Source organism: Phalacrocorax carbo, chromosome 18 (assembly GCF_963921805.1).
Source record: "Phalacrocorax carbo chromosome 18, bPhaCar2.1, whole genome shotgun sequence".
Lineage (NCBI taxonomy): Eukaryota > Metazoa > Chordata > Aves > Suliformes > Phalacrocoracidae > Phalacrocorax > Phalacrocorax carbo.
The window spans coordinates 10885807-10900108 of record NC_087530.1 but is presented as its reverse complement, the minus strand read 5'-3'; the positions used below and the strand labels follow the sequence as shown (position 1 = coordinate 10900108).

At 45.8% G+C, this 14302-nt stretch overlaps 1 protein-coding gene across 10 annotated transcripts in view; it reads left to right on the top strand.

Moving 5' to 3' along the window:
• The window catches only part of LOC104052160 (histone-lysine N-methyltransferase EHMT1-like), a 124114-nt gene that overhangs the window by 67659 nt on the left and 42153 nt on the right, over positions 1-14302 (top strand). For 8 of the 10 annotated variants that reach the window (XM_064469045.1, XM_064469049.1, XM_064469048.1 and 5 more), the window contains 2 exons: positions 5637-6193; positions 8850-8891. In XM_064469045.1, coding sequence (XP_064325115.1) covers positions 5637-6193; positions 8850-8891 — 599 coding nt within the window. The remainder of the gene's footprint in view (positions 1-5636; positions 6194-8849; positions 8892-14302) is intronic. The other 2 variants (XM_064469051.1, XM_064469044.1) reach the window with 1 other exon arrangement.

The window sequence follows — 14302 nt, the reverse complement described above, 5'->3', positions numbered from 1 at the left end:
TCAGAGTGTTCTCGAAGGAATACAGAGTTTTGAGCCGATCATCTGGCTGCTGGCATATGGAAAGTTTCTGGTGGCTACTCATTGCCTTCAGTCTCTGCAGAGGTGATTTGGTTTCCTCTGGCTGTGGCCGGGATGGCTGGTGGGGACCGTAGCGCATCTGTTAGGCTCTGCCTGCAGGCAGGTTTTGGCAGGCTGATCTGAGCTCCGGGGCAGGACTGGAGCCAGGTCTGGCTCTGCTGGAAGGGCTGGGAACCCAGCAGGCAAAAGCAGCGGAGAGGAACCAGCACTGCAGGAGTCTGGGCTGGGAGAGCAGAGCTGGGTTTCGTTTTGCCTAATTTAGGGTTTTTTTTTTTAAGTTATCATTCTAATTCTGAAATAGTCCAGCTCATTTCTGCTTACACATGGTAGGCATGTTCAGGTGGTGATTAGTTTATCCAAAGACAGATGTTGAAAGTCAGACTGTGCTTTTTAAGCTGTTGTCTTCTTTCTGTTGGTTGCAATGGTGGCTTAGGAGGAGTTTGAGATGTCTTTTAGACACCTAAAACGAGATGAGGTGTCCTTATCCTGTCTGAACTTATCTCCCCTACTTTCCGAAGACTCTGTTCCCTTCACGGGAATTCTAATTCAAGTTTGAATGACGGTGTTGATATTGAGAAGAAACCTTAAGACTGAAACTTCTGCAGAGGGTCTGCTCGAGCCTGGGGAGAGGTGGGAGGGGTATGAACCCTTCCTTGCTCTCAGTGAGTTTTTAATTCAGAGGAGTGTTTTAAATATCTTACTGAGTATTCTTTGCCGTGTGGAGTCGCAGGGATAATGTATCCGTGTAATTTTCTGAGTCTTAAATTCCTTGTGTTACTAAAAGGGAGCCAGCTCTTAGAAGATACACCTTTACTAAAGTTTATTTCAACTTGGTATCAGCATCAGATACCTACCTGGGAGAACGGGCACCAAACCAGCGAATGAATCTCTTGGGCAAGTTACACGTCCTACATGTTGCTGGATTTTAAATTAATACCGAATGCTTGGATCAGGATGCAGGCAGCATGTGGTCAATGTGACAAGCTTTTACTGCTGCATATGGCGTAGGGGATCATAGAATCATTGAATCATTAAGGTTGGAGAAGGCCTCTAAGATCATGATGTGTAAGGGAGCTCTGAAAACACTAGGGTGCTTCCAGTAAATGAGGTTACACTTCTGTGGACATAGGCTGTATCTTTCTACCTTTTGGTTTTTTTTTTAATTAAAGAATGGTTGTAGATCAAGGAGCAATGAGGGACTTGGAGAGAAAAGTGAATACGGAGGAAACATAGTTTTGCTTCATTTAGAAGGAATGCATACTGTCAAGTTGTAAAGTTCTAGAGAAATACCGATTTTAGGTTTTATTCACTTGCACTTGCAGTGCACAAGAGCAGAAAAGCTGTTGAACAGCATTTTTCAAGAGAACTCGTTGCCTTAAAGTATATTTGAAATAAAGATTTGAGAAGGTTTGCAGTGAAACTTTTTTTAAAAAATAATGGAAAGAGGGAAATGAAAAGGTCATATCAGGAACAAGTGTTTCTTTAGCTGTCTGGTTCTGTTGAAGAGCTTCTGTGGGCTCTTTTATTCAGTATTTCCCCACTGTGAGGTTCCTGCTGTCTCTAGTCTGTGTTCCCATCCCCATCTATAGGCTGTATTTCAGCAAAAATGTAAATATATATTGAATTTTGTCTATTCAGAAATGCTTGTAAATGTGCACTTAGTGTACCTAAGACTTGTTGAACCTGGTCAGACTTGCAGATGTGTCCTTGTACACAAGGCCTGAGCACCAAGTTAGAGGCAGAACATCATGGCAAGTGGAGCAGTAGCCTAGCCTGGGATGGCAACTCCTGTTTTCCTATTACCAGACCAGGTATTTTGTCTGTGAAAACCAGACTAGCTTACTTGTGTTACCACACCTTATTAAGCAACGTAGCTCCTGACGCAAACTAGTTCTTCATGGGGGTCTCTTTAATTCTGTGTTCAGGTAGGAGCCTGGGCTGACAAGCTCCTGCAGTCGGTGGGTTGGCTCTGGTACTTCTTGCAGGAGCCCTGTGCCATACAGGTACTCGTTTCGTAGAAAACAATGCTATTACAAAGTTTGCCAGAAAAGGGAGCAGGAGGATGGAGATGATCTTTCCCGAAGGAAGCCTGTCCCAGCAGCTCAGGACATCCTTGCCCGTGGTGTCTCAGACCTGTCAGAGGCTGGAGAGGGACATAGTCTCTCCTCCCATTCAATCCTTGGCCTCTGCTGCTTCTTGCCAGCCAGGGAGCCGTGTGATGCCAGTTGCCATATTGGCTTTTGTCGTGTGGACGCGTGTCTGTTCGGCACCGAGTCGTGACACTGTACAATGCATTTCGCTCGGCCTGCTGAGCAGTGGCAGCACTGGTGGTCGAGGCTGGAGCTGGAAGCTGTAGGACCTTGCTTTGCCCTGCAGTGTGTGCGGTCATTTACAGCAGGGCAGAGTGGGTGCATAATCCTGTTAGATCAAACCCATACCCCTGATGACCGCTGCCAAGTTCTGCAGTTCTGTGGAACTTCAGGGACGATGAAATTTCATATCTTTGTTTTTGTCAAATCTCAAGTCATACAGATTTGGAAGTCTGGTGCCTCTTTATAGGGGATTGATGGCACTTCCACAGTCAATCAGATTGCATTTTGCACACTTAATAAGAAGGGGGGGTGGGGGGGAACTGTACGTGGGATTTTAATTTTAGCCTCATGGATTTTTCATAAAGTCTGTGATGCTTTCTGGAGTAATGCAGTTATTCTTTCCCCTTGGGCAGTGCTCTAATTTACCTTGTTTTGGTTGCCTTCATGGCAGGTAGAGCAATTCTTGCCCTCTGCTTATTCAGTTTATCTAATAGTCAGTCACTGAAGTTATTTGACTGCTCTGGTGGGAGTGTGCAGTATTTAAATCAACAAATATTGAAGGCTTCATTCGGCCAGGTGCCTACTGCTGAGCAGTAGAAACCTCCATCTGTGTTTAGGGAGTTCATTTTTGTTTTCTTCTGGCACTGACTTTGCTGAAGTAATTGTTTTAACAGCCACAGTGCGGTCTCTCTTAAAGACACCAAATGCAGAAAGAGAAACAAGAATTGAAAGAATTAGGGCATAGCTGTTGGCTCCTTTTGCCCAAGACTTTTCAAATAGTTAAACAACAGTGAAAAAAGTAACACTTTTTGTTTTCCCAGTCTGAGTTGTTGCTATCCAAAACGAACCCTTGTGCGTCTTATTAGAATTTTCAGGGCACAGAAGGTAGTTCGGGTGGCATGAGAGGACAGCAGATGGAGGTGATGGCTTCTAGTCATGCTAGGAGAGCCACTCAGTTACTGCCTACCGGAGGTGGGGTTTCTGCCTCTGCATGTGCTCCAGTGAGCGCCAGTGAGCTCTTTTTGGAGGTTTTAGAGTTCATTTTGGAGGCTCTGAGCTGGCAGAGCGCACGTGGAAGGCTGAGCTGCCTGGGTCTGGGGAGAATGGACCGCTTAGTGCCGGTGTCTCATCAGGAAGAATGGCCACAGTTGAACCCCAGGGAAGAGTTTCCACTCATCATCAGGTTTTGAAGACACAGTAAGATGCTTAGCGCCCAACATCTGTGGCTTTCAGTTGGAAACATGGGGCAGGACTAGGACTGCCCCCCTTGTAATTTTTGGGTAGGATCAACCTGGAGCAAGTCAAGCACTGCAGCAGGTCTTTGAGACCCACCTGGTTGAGTCTGGTTTGAATTCAGTGTTGACCATGCTTCAAGCCGGAGGTTGGATTGAATGGTCTGATGTGTTGACTAGTTCTAAGGGGGCTTTCAGTTTAATGCAGGAAACGTTCGTCTTTAAATCCCAGATGAGCACCAAAAAACGGGAATTTTGGGGACTAATATGGTTATTGCAGGTACTAGCATACATTGGTTTTAGAGAGTAGCTCTGCAAATGCCGTCTGTGCACAGGTCGGTTTCAAATAGATCTTTTAGGTCAACCCAATAGTAAGGAGATTAACTGCATGAATGCATTAAAAAGGGGGTGGAAAGAAGGGAGTGAGTAAGCCCTCAAATAGCTGGGGGGAGATTTTTTTCCCCAGTTACCACAAAATGGAAAGGGAATTTTGAACTTTCTGGGAAGAGCTGTTCTGGTGAGCTGTGCAGCACGGCTCCTCCAGACTCAGCCAGTGCTGCTGGAGTTGGCACTGAGCTGTGAGTGCTCGGGGAGCACAGCAAAGCCCTGCAGAGCTCGGCCTTGAACCATTAGCCCAGGTGTGTTGGACTTGACATCCTGGGGTGCAGGATCTTGGTTCCTCTTCATGCTTTAGCCTTGCATCAGGTTTTTGCCAGGTCAGCAGAGACATTCAGGGTATTGTTTTCCTTGAGTGTTTGGGCTTCAAAAGCAGCATGAAGTGAGATGCTGATACCCACCGTGCTGGTCTGGCTTGCAAAGTTGTCCCCCAGTTTGACTCTGGGCCCTTCTGAATACTGTAGGCAAAAATTGCTTTAATTTGAGCTAGTTGTAAAGCAGTCCTACCTGCTTTGACAGCCCACTTGGACAAAGCTTTCACTGGTACTTCTTGTGATGCTTTTTTCATAACTGTCTGGCCTCTGAAAGGAAAACAGTACAAGGAATCCCTAACAGCAGGTTGATTTAATCGTTTTACTGAACGTGCCAGTGAATTGTTATCACTCCTGGTTGCCTGGGGAGCTGCTAGTTTGTCATGTCGGAAACCTTTCTGCAAGTACATGGTGTTCATGCTTGGATTTTTTTCAGCTCAGGTCTGAAATCTCTGATGGGACAAATTCATTGATGGGGAGCATGGAATTGTTTGGAAGGGAGGGAAAAAATACTTCTTACGTGCACACTCCTGTTTTATCTGTGCATGAGCTTTTAGACAGCCTGCAGAAATCTCACTGCTTTTGATTCATGTAATTATTTGGGTCTAAAATTGCATTTAAGATGCTTCACCCCTATGTTTACTCTGCCTATTCCCTCTGAAATGACACTGTGAATCCTGCTCCTGTGCTGCTTCATCCTGGCAAAAGAGCTGGTCTCCACAGGATGACGTTTCCAGCAGAGCTGTGATTGCCAGGGAGTTGCTCCTTGCAACATTTTGTTTAGCAGCAGAGCCCTGATGTAGGCATTTAGCTGCTGAGCTGTGTCTGTGCCACAAAAACTTACCTGTAGAGCCCTACCAGCAAGTTTTTCTTGTGTCAGTCTGGCATTGTGAAGGGCTTTGCCAGAGATCTGAATGCAAGATGGGCCAGCCTTTCATTTGACATGTGAGGTGTTGATATATGGTCCAATAAATGTAGTTACTGGAAAACTAATATTTACCTTGAAAAAGCCATAGTTAGGAATAAATGGCCACATCTGCAGCTGAGGCAAGTGAGAATGAGTGCACTGCTTTCAACTGAACCACCCAACCCAGTTTTCACCATCTGAGGATCCAGGCAAGCCAGTCAGGTAGGTGAGTGAGCAACCTAAATGGATGTGTGTATATATATAGCAAGCAGTTTTCTGGGAGAGAAGTTTGCTCTTCATTAGCTACTGTAAGTAGCTCTACCTTCTCTTTGGAGTTTTGATACTGCTTGTGACCCTTTTCTTTCTCCTCTCTTCCTCCTTATCCTCCCTCTTTCTCCAGGGTTTAATGCCATGGCTGCAGATGAAAGTGCTACAGAAAAGCAAGTGGGGGAACCAAAAATGGCAGTAGACGGTGAAACCAACGGTTCCTGTGAGCACAGCGAAGCTGGTAGCCACCCAAACCCAGCAAAAAACACTCAGGACAATACGAAAGTGAGCCAGCAGGACTCTAGTACTAAATTAAATAGGATAGCAGAAAATGGCATTTCTGAACGAGATGGTGAGACTGGGAAGCAAAACCATATGAAAGCTAATGACTTCACACAGACTTCTGTAACAGGGAGCAATGGATATATTCTAACCAAGCAGATGGCACAGGAGCAACCTCTAAGGACTACCAGCACCTTTGCTTCTCTCACCGGCCATGCTGCAAAAACCCTTCCAGGAGGAGCAAGCAAAGGGAGAACTGTGGGTTCCTTTTCTCAGATGCAAGCCACGATGCCAACCAAGCTCGGGGAGGGCAGTAAGGACATGGATACTAAAAAAGCCACCGCTGCTAACACTGAAGTCAAGGTCCACAGAGCACGGAAGACAATGCCTAAACCCACCCCTAGCCTGGTAACGTATATGCCCAGCAGTCAGTGCTGCTGCTGCTGCGATTGCTCTTGGCTTTCTCTGAGTGCGTGAGAGGGATACCTTGCTGCACATGCGCAATTCGGAGGTGTCCCAACGAGTGGATTGATTTTTTTTTAAAAAATATATACATATATATATTCATTTTTATTTTTTTCTCTTCCTACAGAGAGACAGAGGTGTTAAAATAGAGTCATATGGCCACCATCAGCTCTCTTCCCCAATGTGTTTCTAAATATATAATTGATCAATTACCTTCTCCAACAGATCTATGTGAGACACTAAATGGCCTTTTCTCTCTTGGCTGTACTGCTCATCAGCCGTCTGCCGAAATCCAGAGCTGCTTGTGAAACAAATTAGATTTCTTATAAGTTCGACCCAAAGGAAATTAAGCATAGCGTGTTAACTTGAGGCTTCTCCTAAGCTTGGAAGCTGTCAAGAAGCTGATGTGTCAGGCAACTTGATTGCATTGCTGTATCATTACAGTAGTAAACCAGATGATGTTTTCCCTCTCTCTGTATGTTGCCTGCAGTAATGCAACTTGTTCAGAAATCTTCACTCCAGAATCCTTAGGGGTGGATTTAACATCACTTAATAAAACAGCTCTGGCTTTTTTTTTTTTTTTTTAGGAAGCAAAAGGATATGTGAAAACATCTGTTGCGTTCGTGTTATAGTAGGGTGAACAGAAGTGGGTCTTTCTTTGTCACTGGCCAAGTTTGGTTCTTTTCGTTATTTTTTTGGTTCTTTTGCCAAAGGCAGGGAATAAATACTGGAACAGGCAGATGTCTGCGGCGGGCATTTGGTCTCCAGCCTGGGACACTTTATATTTAGTGAGCTGGATTGTCTCATTGTGCTGTGTCTAGTGACAGAGAGAGACTGGCCTCTAAGTATCCTGCACCTAGGTCAGGGAGAGGATTGTGAGCCCTGCTTGGCAATGAGTTACACCCAGAAATAAACGGGAAGCTGCCGCAGCTTTGTAAAGGTTGGTGCAATGGATTGCTGTTAGCTGCCGGAGTATTACAGACCAGCAAATGCAAAGCGATCCTCAGATGTCACCCACATGTTGCGGCACAGCGATAATATGATGTGAAGCTCTCAAAGCTGTGAATCGCTGTGGTCTGGAGCAGGGGAAGAGAGAAAAAAAAAAAAAAAAGAGATGGGTGGCACCTAGCCAGCCACAGATGGGGAAAGGTGCCCTTGGCTGCGGCACCACCTGTGCTTCCGGAAGCAGGTGGGAGTCCGAAGAGCACATCAAGATTACAAACCTCGTGGGCACCCAGCCTCAATAGAAGGGCAGAAACCACGCCTGCCATGATTTCCCAGCCATCCTCCCAAACCTCTGATTTCCCCTCTGTCTTCCTCCGATTGCATTTTAATTCTCTCGCTCTCACACCTCTGCTGTGTTTTCTGGCTAGCAAGCAAGGCAGCCCAGATGCAATACATGCAGCCTGATGAAAATCTCACATAAGGCTGTCTCTTACACAAACAAGGCTTTGCAACCTAAACTGCCTCGCAGCTTTTCTCCAGCAGCCTGTTCTGCTCTTAAATTAGACCGGGCAAACCCTGAGACCCTTGTGGAGTTTGACAGGGAGAGATCCCTTGGGGCCGAGCAATTGAAAGAGGCAATTCCCTTCTAAAAAACTACTGCTAGGTTAGGAGGGAGTGTTTTCCTCATTCATATTTTATGATACATCAAAAGAATATTTTTACGCAACCCCTTGGGCTTCAAGGTTTGTCTCTAGAAAGCTGCGCGCAACGTTTGCGAACGCTTGCAGCGCTCTGTTACACGAGCTGCTGTGATGGTGCTGTTGATCATTATTTGCTCGCACAGTAACAACGGCTTCAAAAACCAAAGCCTGCAGTTGTTGGGCCACTCTAGAAAGTGCATAGCCTGTCCTCAGCACCTCTGGCCGTTTCCCTTGGGCTTAAGATAGGGAGGGAAACAACATTCAGGAGAAGGGTGGTAAGAAGAGGCTGTTCCCATGTTCTCCACTCAAGCCTCTGCATCTGAATGTGATCCCAAGATTTGATCTCATTTCTGCAAGACAATAAAACATCTGTTGTGTTCAGCCTTCCTGATAATTACTACCTAATTTTTCTCCATTGTCTTTGGAATTTGTGTGCTATTTTCTTTTGAGTAGCTGAGTCCTTGCTAGTTGTCATTTTTCTATCCTGATTATTTCCTTGTTGAGCTGTGTGTAAGAGGCTCCTCAGCACAGCATTGCAGTAACTTTTCATGTACCAGCCTCCCTGTTCACACCTTTTCCCCTTCAAAAACACCACGATAGCAGGTCCTGTATTCCAGGTAATAAATTATGGAAATCACCCAGAAGTTGATGTTGCAGGACACAGTAGTTTTCTTTGCTAATATTTTTTAAAGCATTTTTGTTTTCTTGGTAGACTGTTCTTGCAGACATGTGCTGCCTGGGAGAAGGAGGGGAGGAAGGTATTTCGTTGCCTGCAAAGTATAAACATTTGTTTGCCCTGACTCCTGCAGACGCTCACTGGGACCAAAAAATTATTTTCTGTAATCCAGTAGTTGTCAGGGGACCTTGGTAGCCTTTTCCTGCACGTGTGGATTAGTCTTTGAATAGAAGCAAATAATTTTCTCACAAATTTAACCAGCTTTTTCTCTGTTTAGGAGTTGCTTCCTGAATTGGGATCGAAGCTGAATCTGAAACAGGTGACAATTTTAATTGGTGTTGTCGCATGTTAAGGTGGTTTTTGAATGGAGACCTCAGAAGGGTTGTTGACAGCATCATTTCTGCTCCCCTTCTCATTAGTGCAGTAACACAAATGCTACCCCTTTAGAAGAACTTATTTCTTTCCTTAATCCATTTACAACCCTATTAAGAACCCAAACCTTTCCAGGACTAGGCAACAGACTGAAAGGCAAGTGCGTGTGTGTGTCCTGAGCTTGGGGAAGGCCCCTCCTGCTCAGAAACTCCCTGTCACTAAGACATCTCTGGAAGGCATAAAGGATGATAGGTAGTGAAAGCGTCCCGTAGCTATCACTTGAGGTAGGAGGAGCAGATGGCTGAATTGGGAACCCCAAGTTATGTTTCTGTTCATTGCTTAGTGACCACAAGGCTGTAGTTTGGCGTGTGTGTCTCTGGTGGTATTTTTTTGTGCTGTGTGGAGGACCGGGTCAGGAGGACTGAACTCGGAGAAGAAATAGTGCAAAAATCTGTGAAATTAGTATCTCAGCCTGCTTCACAGTGTGAGCCCAAAACAGGGTACCGATTCTAACTGGGGGAGACAAAGCCTGGGTAGAAAGGAGGAGCTTGGAGCAGAGGGTGCTTTGCTTATGTTGGTGTTTCTACCGATATTCATCAAACTATACCTTTAAGCAGCGTTGCCACTAAAAGTCTGATCCCAGGACCAGTAAGCTGCTTGCTTTCTGTGTGCACTCAGGTGTTGCTGTTGCTGTAAAGAATTATTTTCTGTGTCAGTGCCCAGCAGTACTGCAGTGGTGTGCTGACGTGGTCTGTGGGTTGCTCTGCAGGAACTCCTGGCCTAAGAAGGTCTTGTGTTCACCTCTCGGGGCCAGGCAGGTGGCAGTTGGTGTTTTGCAAGCCTCTGGGATTGCTCAGCAGGCTCAGACCCTCTAACATGCAGAAAACTCAAAGGGCAGGTCCTAATGGGGACAGTGATGTCTCCTGGGGGGAAAAAAAATAAAAAGAAGAGTAGAGAGCATAGTGAAATAGAGCTCTCCATCTGATTGCAAGTGTTGCTGTCAGCTTGTCTGAACCTGGAAGGTGCACCTATCAAGGACCCTCTCCAGAGGGGCACCCAGCCATGCGTGGGCAGACTGGAAATGTGAAGTTCATGTGTGTGAGTCTGGCCACAGTTAAATATCCCCTTTGGGAAATCTCCTTGAGGAGTGATGAGGCCATAGATTACCATTGGACTTCTTGTACAGAGGGTTTACTGCGGAGGGAGGTAGAAAGTGAACGTATATTGTGCAGTACTCTTAATTTCATATTTAACCGGTTGTGCTCATGCTGCTGACGTGACCGCGCCAGCTGAAGGTGGCTGCCCCAGCTGCCGACCACAGCCCGCAGAAATAACCGTCCCAGTCCCAGGTCCCCAGCAGACCTATTTCTATCAGGAGGCTAGCTATTGAAACTGGTTTGAGCTACCATGTTTCATTTTGACTGATGTGTGCACTCCCTTCCCTTGAGCTGCTTGATCTAGGAGGGGACAGGGATGAGGAGTGGGGTCTCCCCTGACCAGTCAGTGTCCACACCTCTGAACAACGCTGGACGCTGGTTCCAAAACCCATTAAATCCAGGCTTGTAGCTTGGTTTAGCACAGTCTGCCTGGCAGCATATGATTTTATGCAGACGCCTAACTGCACACAAATCAGTGCAATTGTAATCAAGTCACACAGGAATTGCTCTTCTAAATGGCATGTGTTAATCTGCAGATAAAAGGGCATTAATAGGTGGATCAGCCTTGCAGGTTGTCTGATCTAGATGAAGACCAAAGCCCTGCAGGTTTCTTTTTGTTGCTCCAAGGTAAGGCTTAGGCAGGGCTCAGGATCCCCCAGCAGCTGTGGTGAAATTCGGTAGTGAAAACTGTAATTCTGTAGCAGCGGAGGAAAGGGAGAGTAGCACCACTACAGCTCCTACAGGCACTGTCATCTGCTTGTGATAAATTTTTTATAGCAAACGGGTATTTCTTGCTTAAATATCATTCACCAGTTGTTAGAGGCAGATACCCCTGGGAGCTGCTGCTTTGTGCTGTTCAAAGGCAGCGCCGTGGTACAAATCTCGTTACCCCTCCAGATCTGACTGATGGAGAGAAGAGGGTTGCTCTGTGACAGCTGCTGTGTTGCCTGGTGGCAGTGCCCGTTAGTTTAGTCCTCCTGGCTAGCTGGCTTTGGTTTCAAGTTCGTACAGTGCCTGAGATGAAGGTCCTTTAAAGAGGAGAAAAAAAACAACTCATATGTCTAAGCTGGAGATAGTTTCAGGTGTCGACAGTGAGTGGCAGTCCTTCAGCAGCACTCTTCAAAGCTGCCCTGCTCCAAAGCAGGACCTGGAGGACGTTTGCCAGTGTCCTTGCACCAACACACGGATGGAGTTCTGGTCTGGTTTCTCTTCGGTCATTGCTAGCTTGCTTGCTTTGGTAACAGAAGGACCCCTTAATTGCTGGGCTGTGGGAAGAATGCCATGTGTGGTCTGTCGAACCAACACAGGGTTTAATTAGTAAGGTTTGTTTGTTCTATATATTTGCTTTTGGAATAAAAAAGGATATTCTGTCTTTTCCATTTTTAGTAACTTCTCCATGCTGCTGTAGGGGACTTCTCTGCCAATAATAGAAACTGGTCAAAGCCATTAAAATGTAGAAAGCACTTGAGTTTAATTATTATTAACACATAAAATATTGTGTTCTTGTCCCAGTCTAAGCAGTTTTCTTGACTATTTTTCTCACAATGGTGTCGGACGTAGCTGTGGTCCCATTTTTGCTGTTTTCAGACACAAGCATTTCTGGAAACATTGGTCTGAGCCTTGGAGTAACTGTCTTTAGCTTCTTGACTATTCCTTGCAATGCCCAACATGAAACAGTGGCTTTACAACCTTTTGTGTAGGATGGGCTGATACCACATGAGAAGCTGTGAGAAATGAAGACATTAGCAACGCAGTTTCTTTTTCTATCATTTTTGGTCCTTTCTTGGCCTCCAGTGGTCCATACATGTGGTCATTAAGACAACGTGCAAACACAGGGAGCTCAAACTGTGTCCTAGAGTTGCCTTTGCATGGGTTTCTCCTCACTGAACTTCTCTAAATCTTTAAATGAGAACTGTGCTTGACTGTTAAAAATCTAAGTGTAATTGGGGAAACAAGAAAAAGACCACGGCTGGTTTGGACAGGGCTAACTTACAGCAAAGGAGTTCATTCAGGGTCAGGAATAGTCCTTCTTGCCTCTAATTTTCCTGTTTGCTGTGGAGTTCATGTAGGTGTTAGATGAAAGCACCTCTGTTCTCTTCAATGTTTTTTGGTTTTAAGTGAAGGAGGATGATCTTCATCCAGTGTCTGAGGGGAGGAGTCTGCTTAGGTAGAAAGGCGGGCAGCTCAAGGTGTGCATATCCTCATTAGTGTTCTTAGCAGATCAGTGCATGCCCAGCAGATGGCTGAGCCACGCACTGCTTTCCTGGCGCGGTCACTTCTGCTCTAGCATTGCCAGTCTGGCATTTCCCACCTTTAGCAGAGGACTCTGGATCTTCAGGAAGCGAAGCAGGAACCTGTTTAGTTTGGATAGTAGGAAAAATGTCTTCACTGAAAGAGTGGTCAGGCACTGGCACAGGCTGCCCAGAGAGGTGGGGGAGTCACTGTCCCTGGGGGTGTTCAAAAACCAGGAGACGTGGCACCTGGGGACATGGTTTAGGAGGCCATGGTGGTGTTGGGTTGATGGTTGGACTCGATGATCTTAGAGGACTTTTCCAACCTTAATGATTCTACAATTCTATGATCCTGTTGGGATTTGTCACAGCAAAGGGGATGAGTAGATCTTAACTAGTGATTTTTTTTTTTTTTCTTTTTTTGGGAGTCTTTGAAGCACCTGCTATTTGCAGCCCACTTTGTTTGTGCTTTGCCAGCACAAGTGTCCTCTCCTGGGGGAAGGTAAGAGAGGCTGCAAGCCACGAAGCAGGAGCTTGCTTGGATGGGTACCGAACCGCAAGCAGTTCTAGAGACACCTGCTTGATGCTGTGTCTTGCGCTAGGACTGGAGAGGGCAGGAGGAACCCATCCATCATGAAAGTGGAAGAAAGTGGCACAAACAGGAGCCATTAATTGCAAACAGCTGTGCCAGTGACCGTGTAGCCCATGGAGGTGGCTTTGAGTTGGGTCCTACCTACCCCGGGCTGGGGCATGGGGTGACAGGGCTGGAGGCAGCTGCAGGTTCTGCAGGAGAACCTTTGTCCAAGTTTTACCTTGGAACAGCCTTTTCCCCAGCAGGAACCCAGCTGGAACTAAATGGTTGTGCAGCGTTTTGAGAAGGCCTCTGATGGTGCTGGGGGTTTGCAGGTGGATCTGTGAGCTTTGTGTTTAAATGGATCGCTGTAATTTTTTGCTTCTGTTTTGCACTGATAGGAATCTGTTGTGCCCCAAACAGTCTAGCACCCCCTCGCCCCGCTCCCAAACGCACAGTCCGCCTTTTGCCTTTGCTTCTTCTTGTTTGAACCTGCTCACTCTCCTCTGCGGAGGGGCGTCAGGTGCTGGTTGCTACCTGGGGAGCAAAGGATGCAGCATATCTTTGCGGAGAAGGGCCCAGGTGTGCTTGAAGCAGCTCTTAGCCAGCATGACAGGATTTTAAGGAAGAGATATCCCAGCAGACTGGTGTGCTAGATTAGCAAAGCCTCTTTTCTGGGAGCGTTTAAATTAGGAGCAGGTAGAGCAGAGCATAAAAGCTCAGCGTAGGAGACCAGGGCATCCTGTTGCTGTACCTACAGGCTCAAGTTAAGCAGCTGGCAGAATTCAGAAACATTAGAAATAGGAAAAGAATAAAGTTTCATCCACTAAATACTGGAAGGGTAAAATTTAATAAGAACAGCAAAGAGGTAACTGTTTATCTAGCTAAGAGTGGAGAAAGATAGTGAGAAAACTGTGTGTGGACTGAGTATATGAGTGCTTTCAAATCTTTACTGATCCTTTTTGTTACAGTCCGTGGATTTAGGGTTATTTATATACATGTGTGATGTATATGTATGTATGCATGTTTTGCTGCTGGCCGTGCATACTCAGCTTCCTGTGCCATCAGGCTTCCTGAGAGATCTGGTCACCTCTCTGTGGGACTTCTTGTTCTTTAGCATTGCTGCATATACCGCCAAGTAATAATCCAGATCTCACAAGGCTTAATATGATTTTAATAACTTTTACCAGAATTTCCATGAAAAAGTCACATTTAACACTTCTCACGCAGCCCTGTTGAAGATTTTAAAATCTAATTCCTTATTGTAGTTACAGGGGGAGAGAAAAACCCAAGCTAATAACATAACTACTTTTTCATTTAAAATTTGATTATGTTCTTACAAACAGTCTGGCATGGTCTGAATGTGAATTCTTGATGTTTGGGAGTAACAGCACATTTT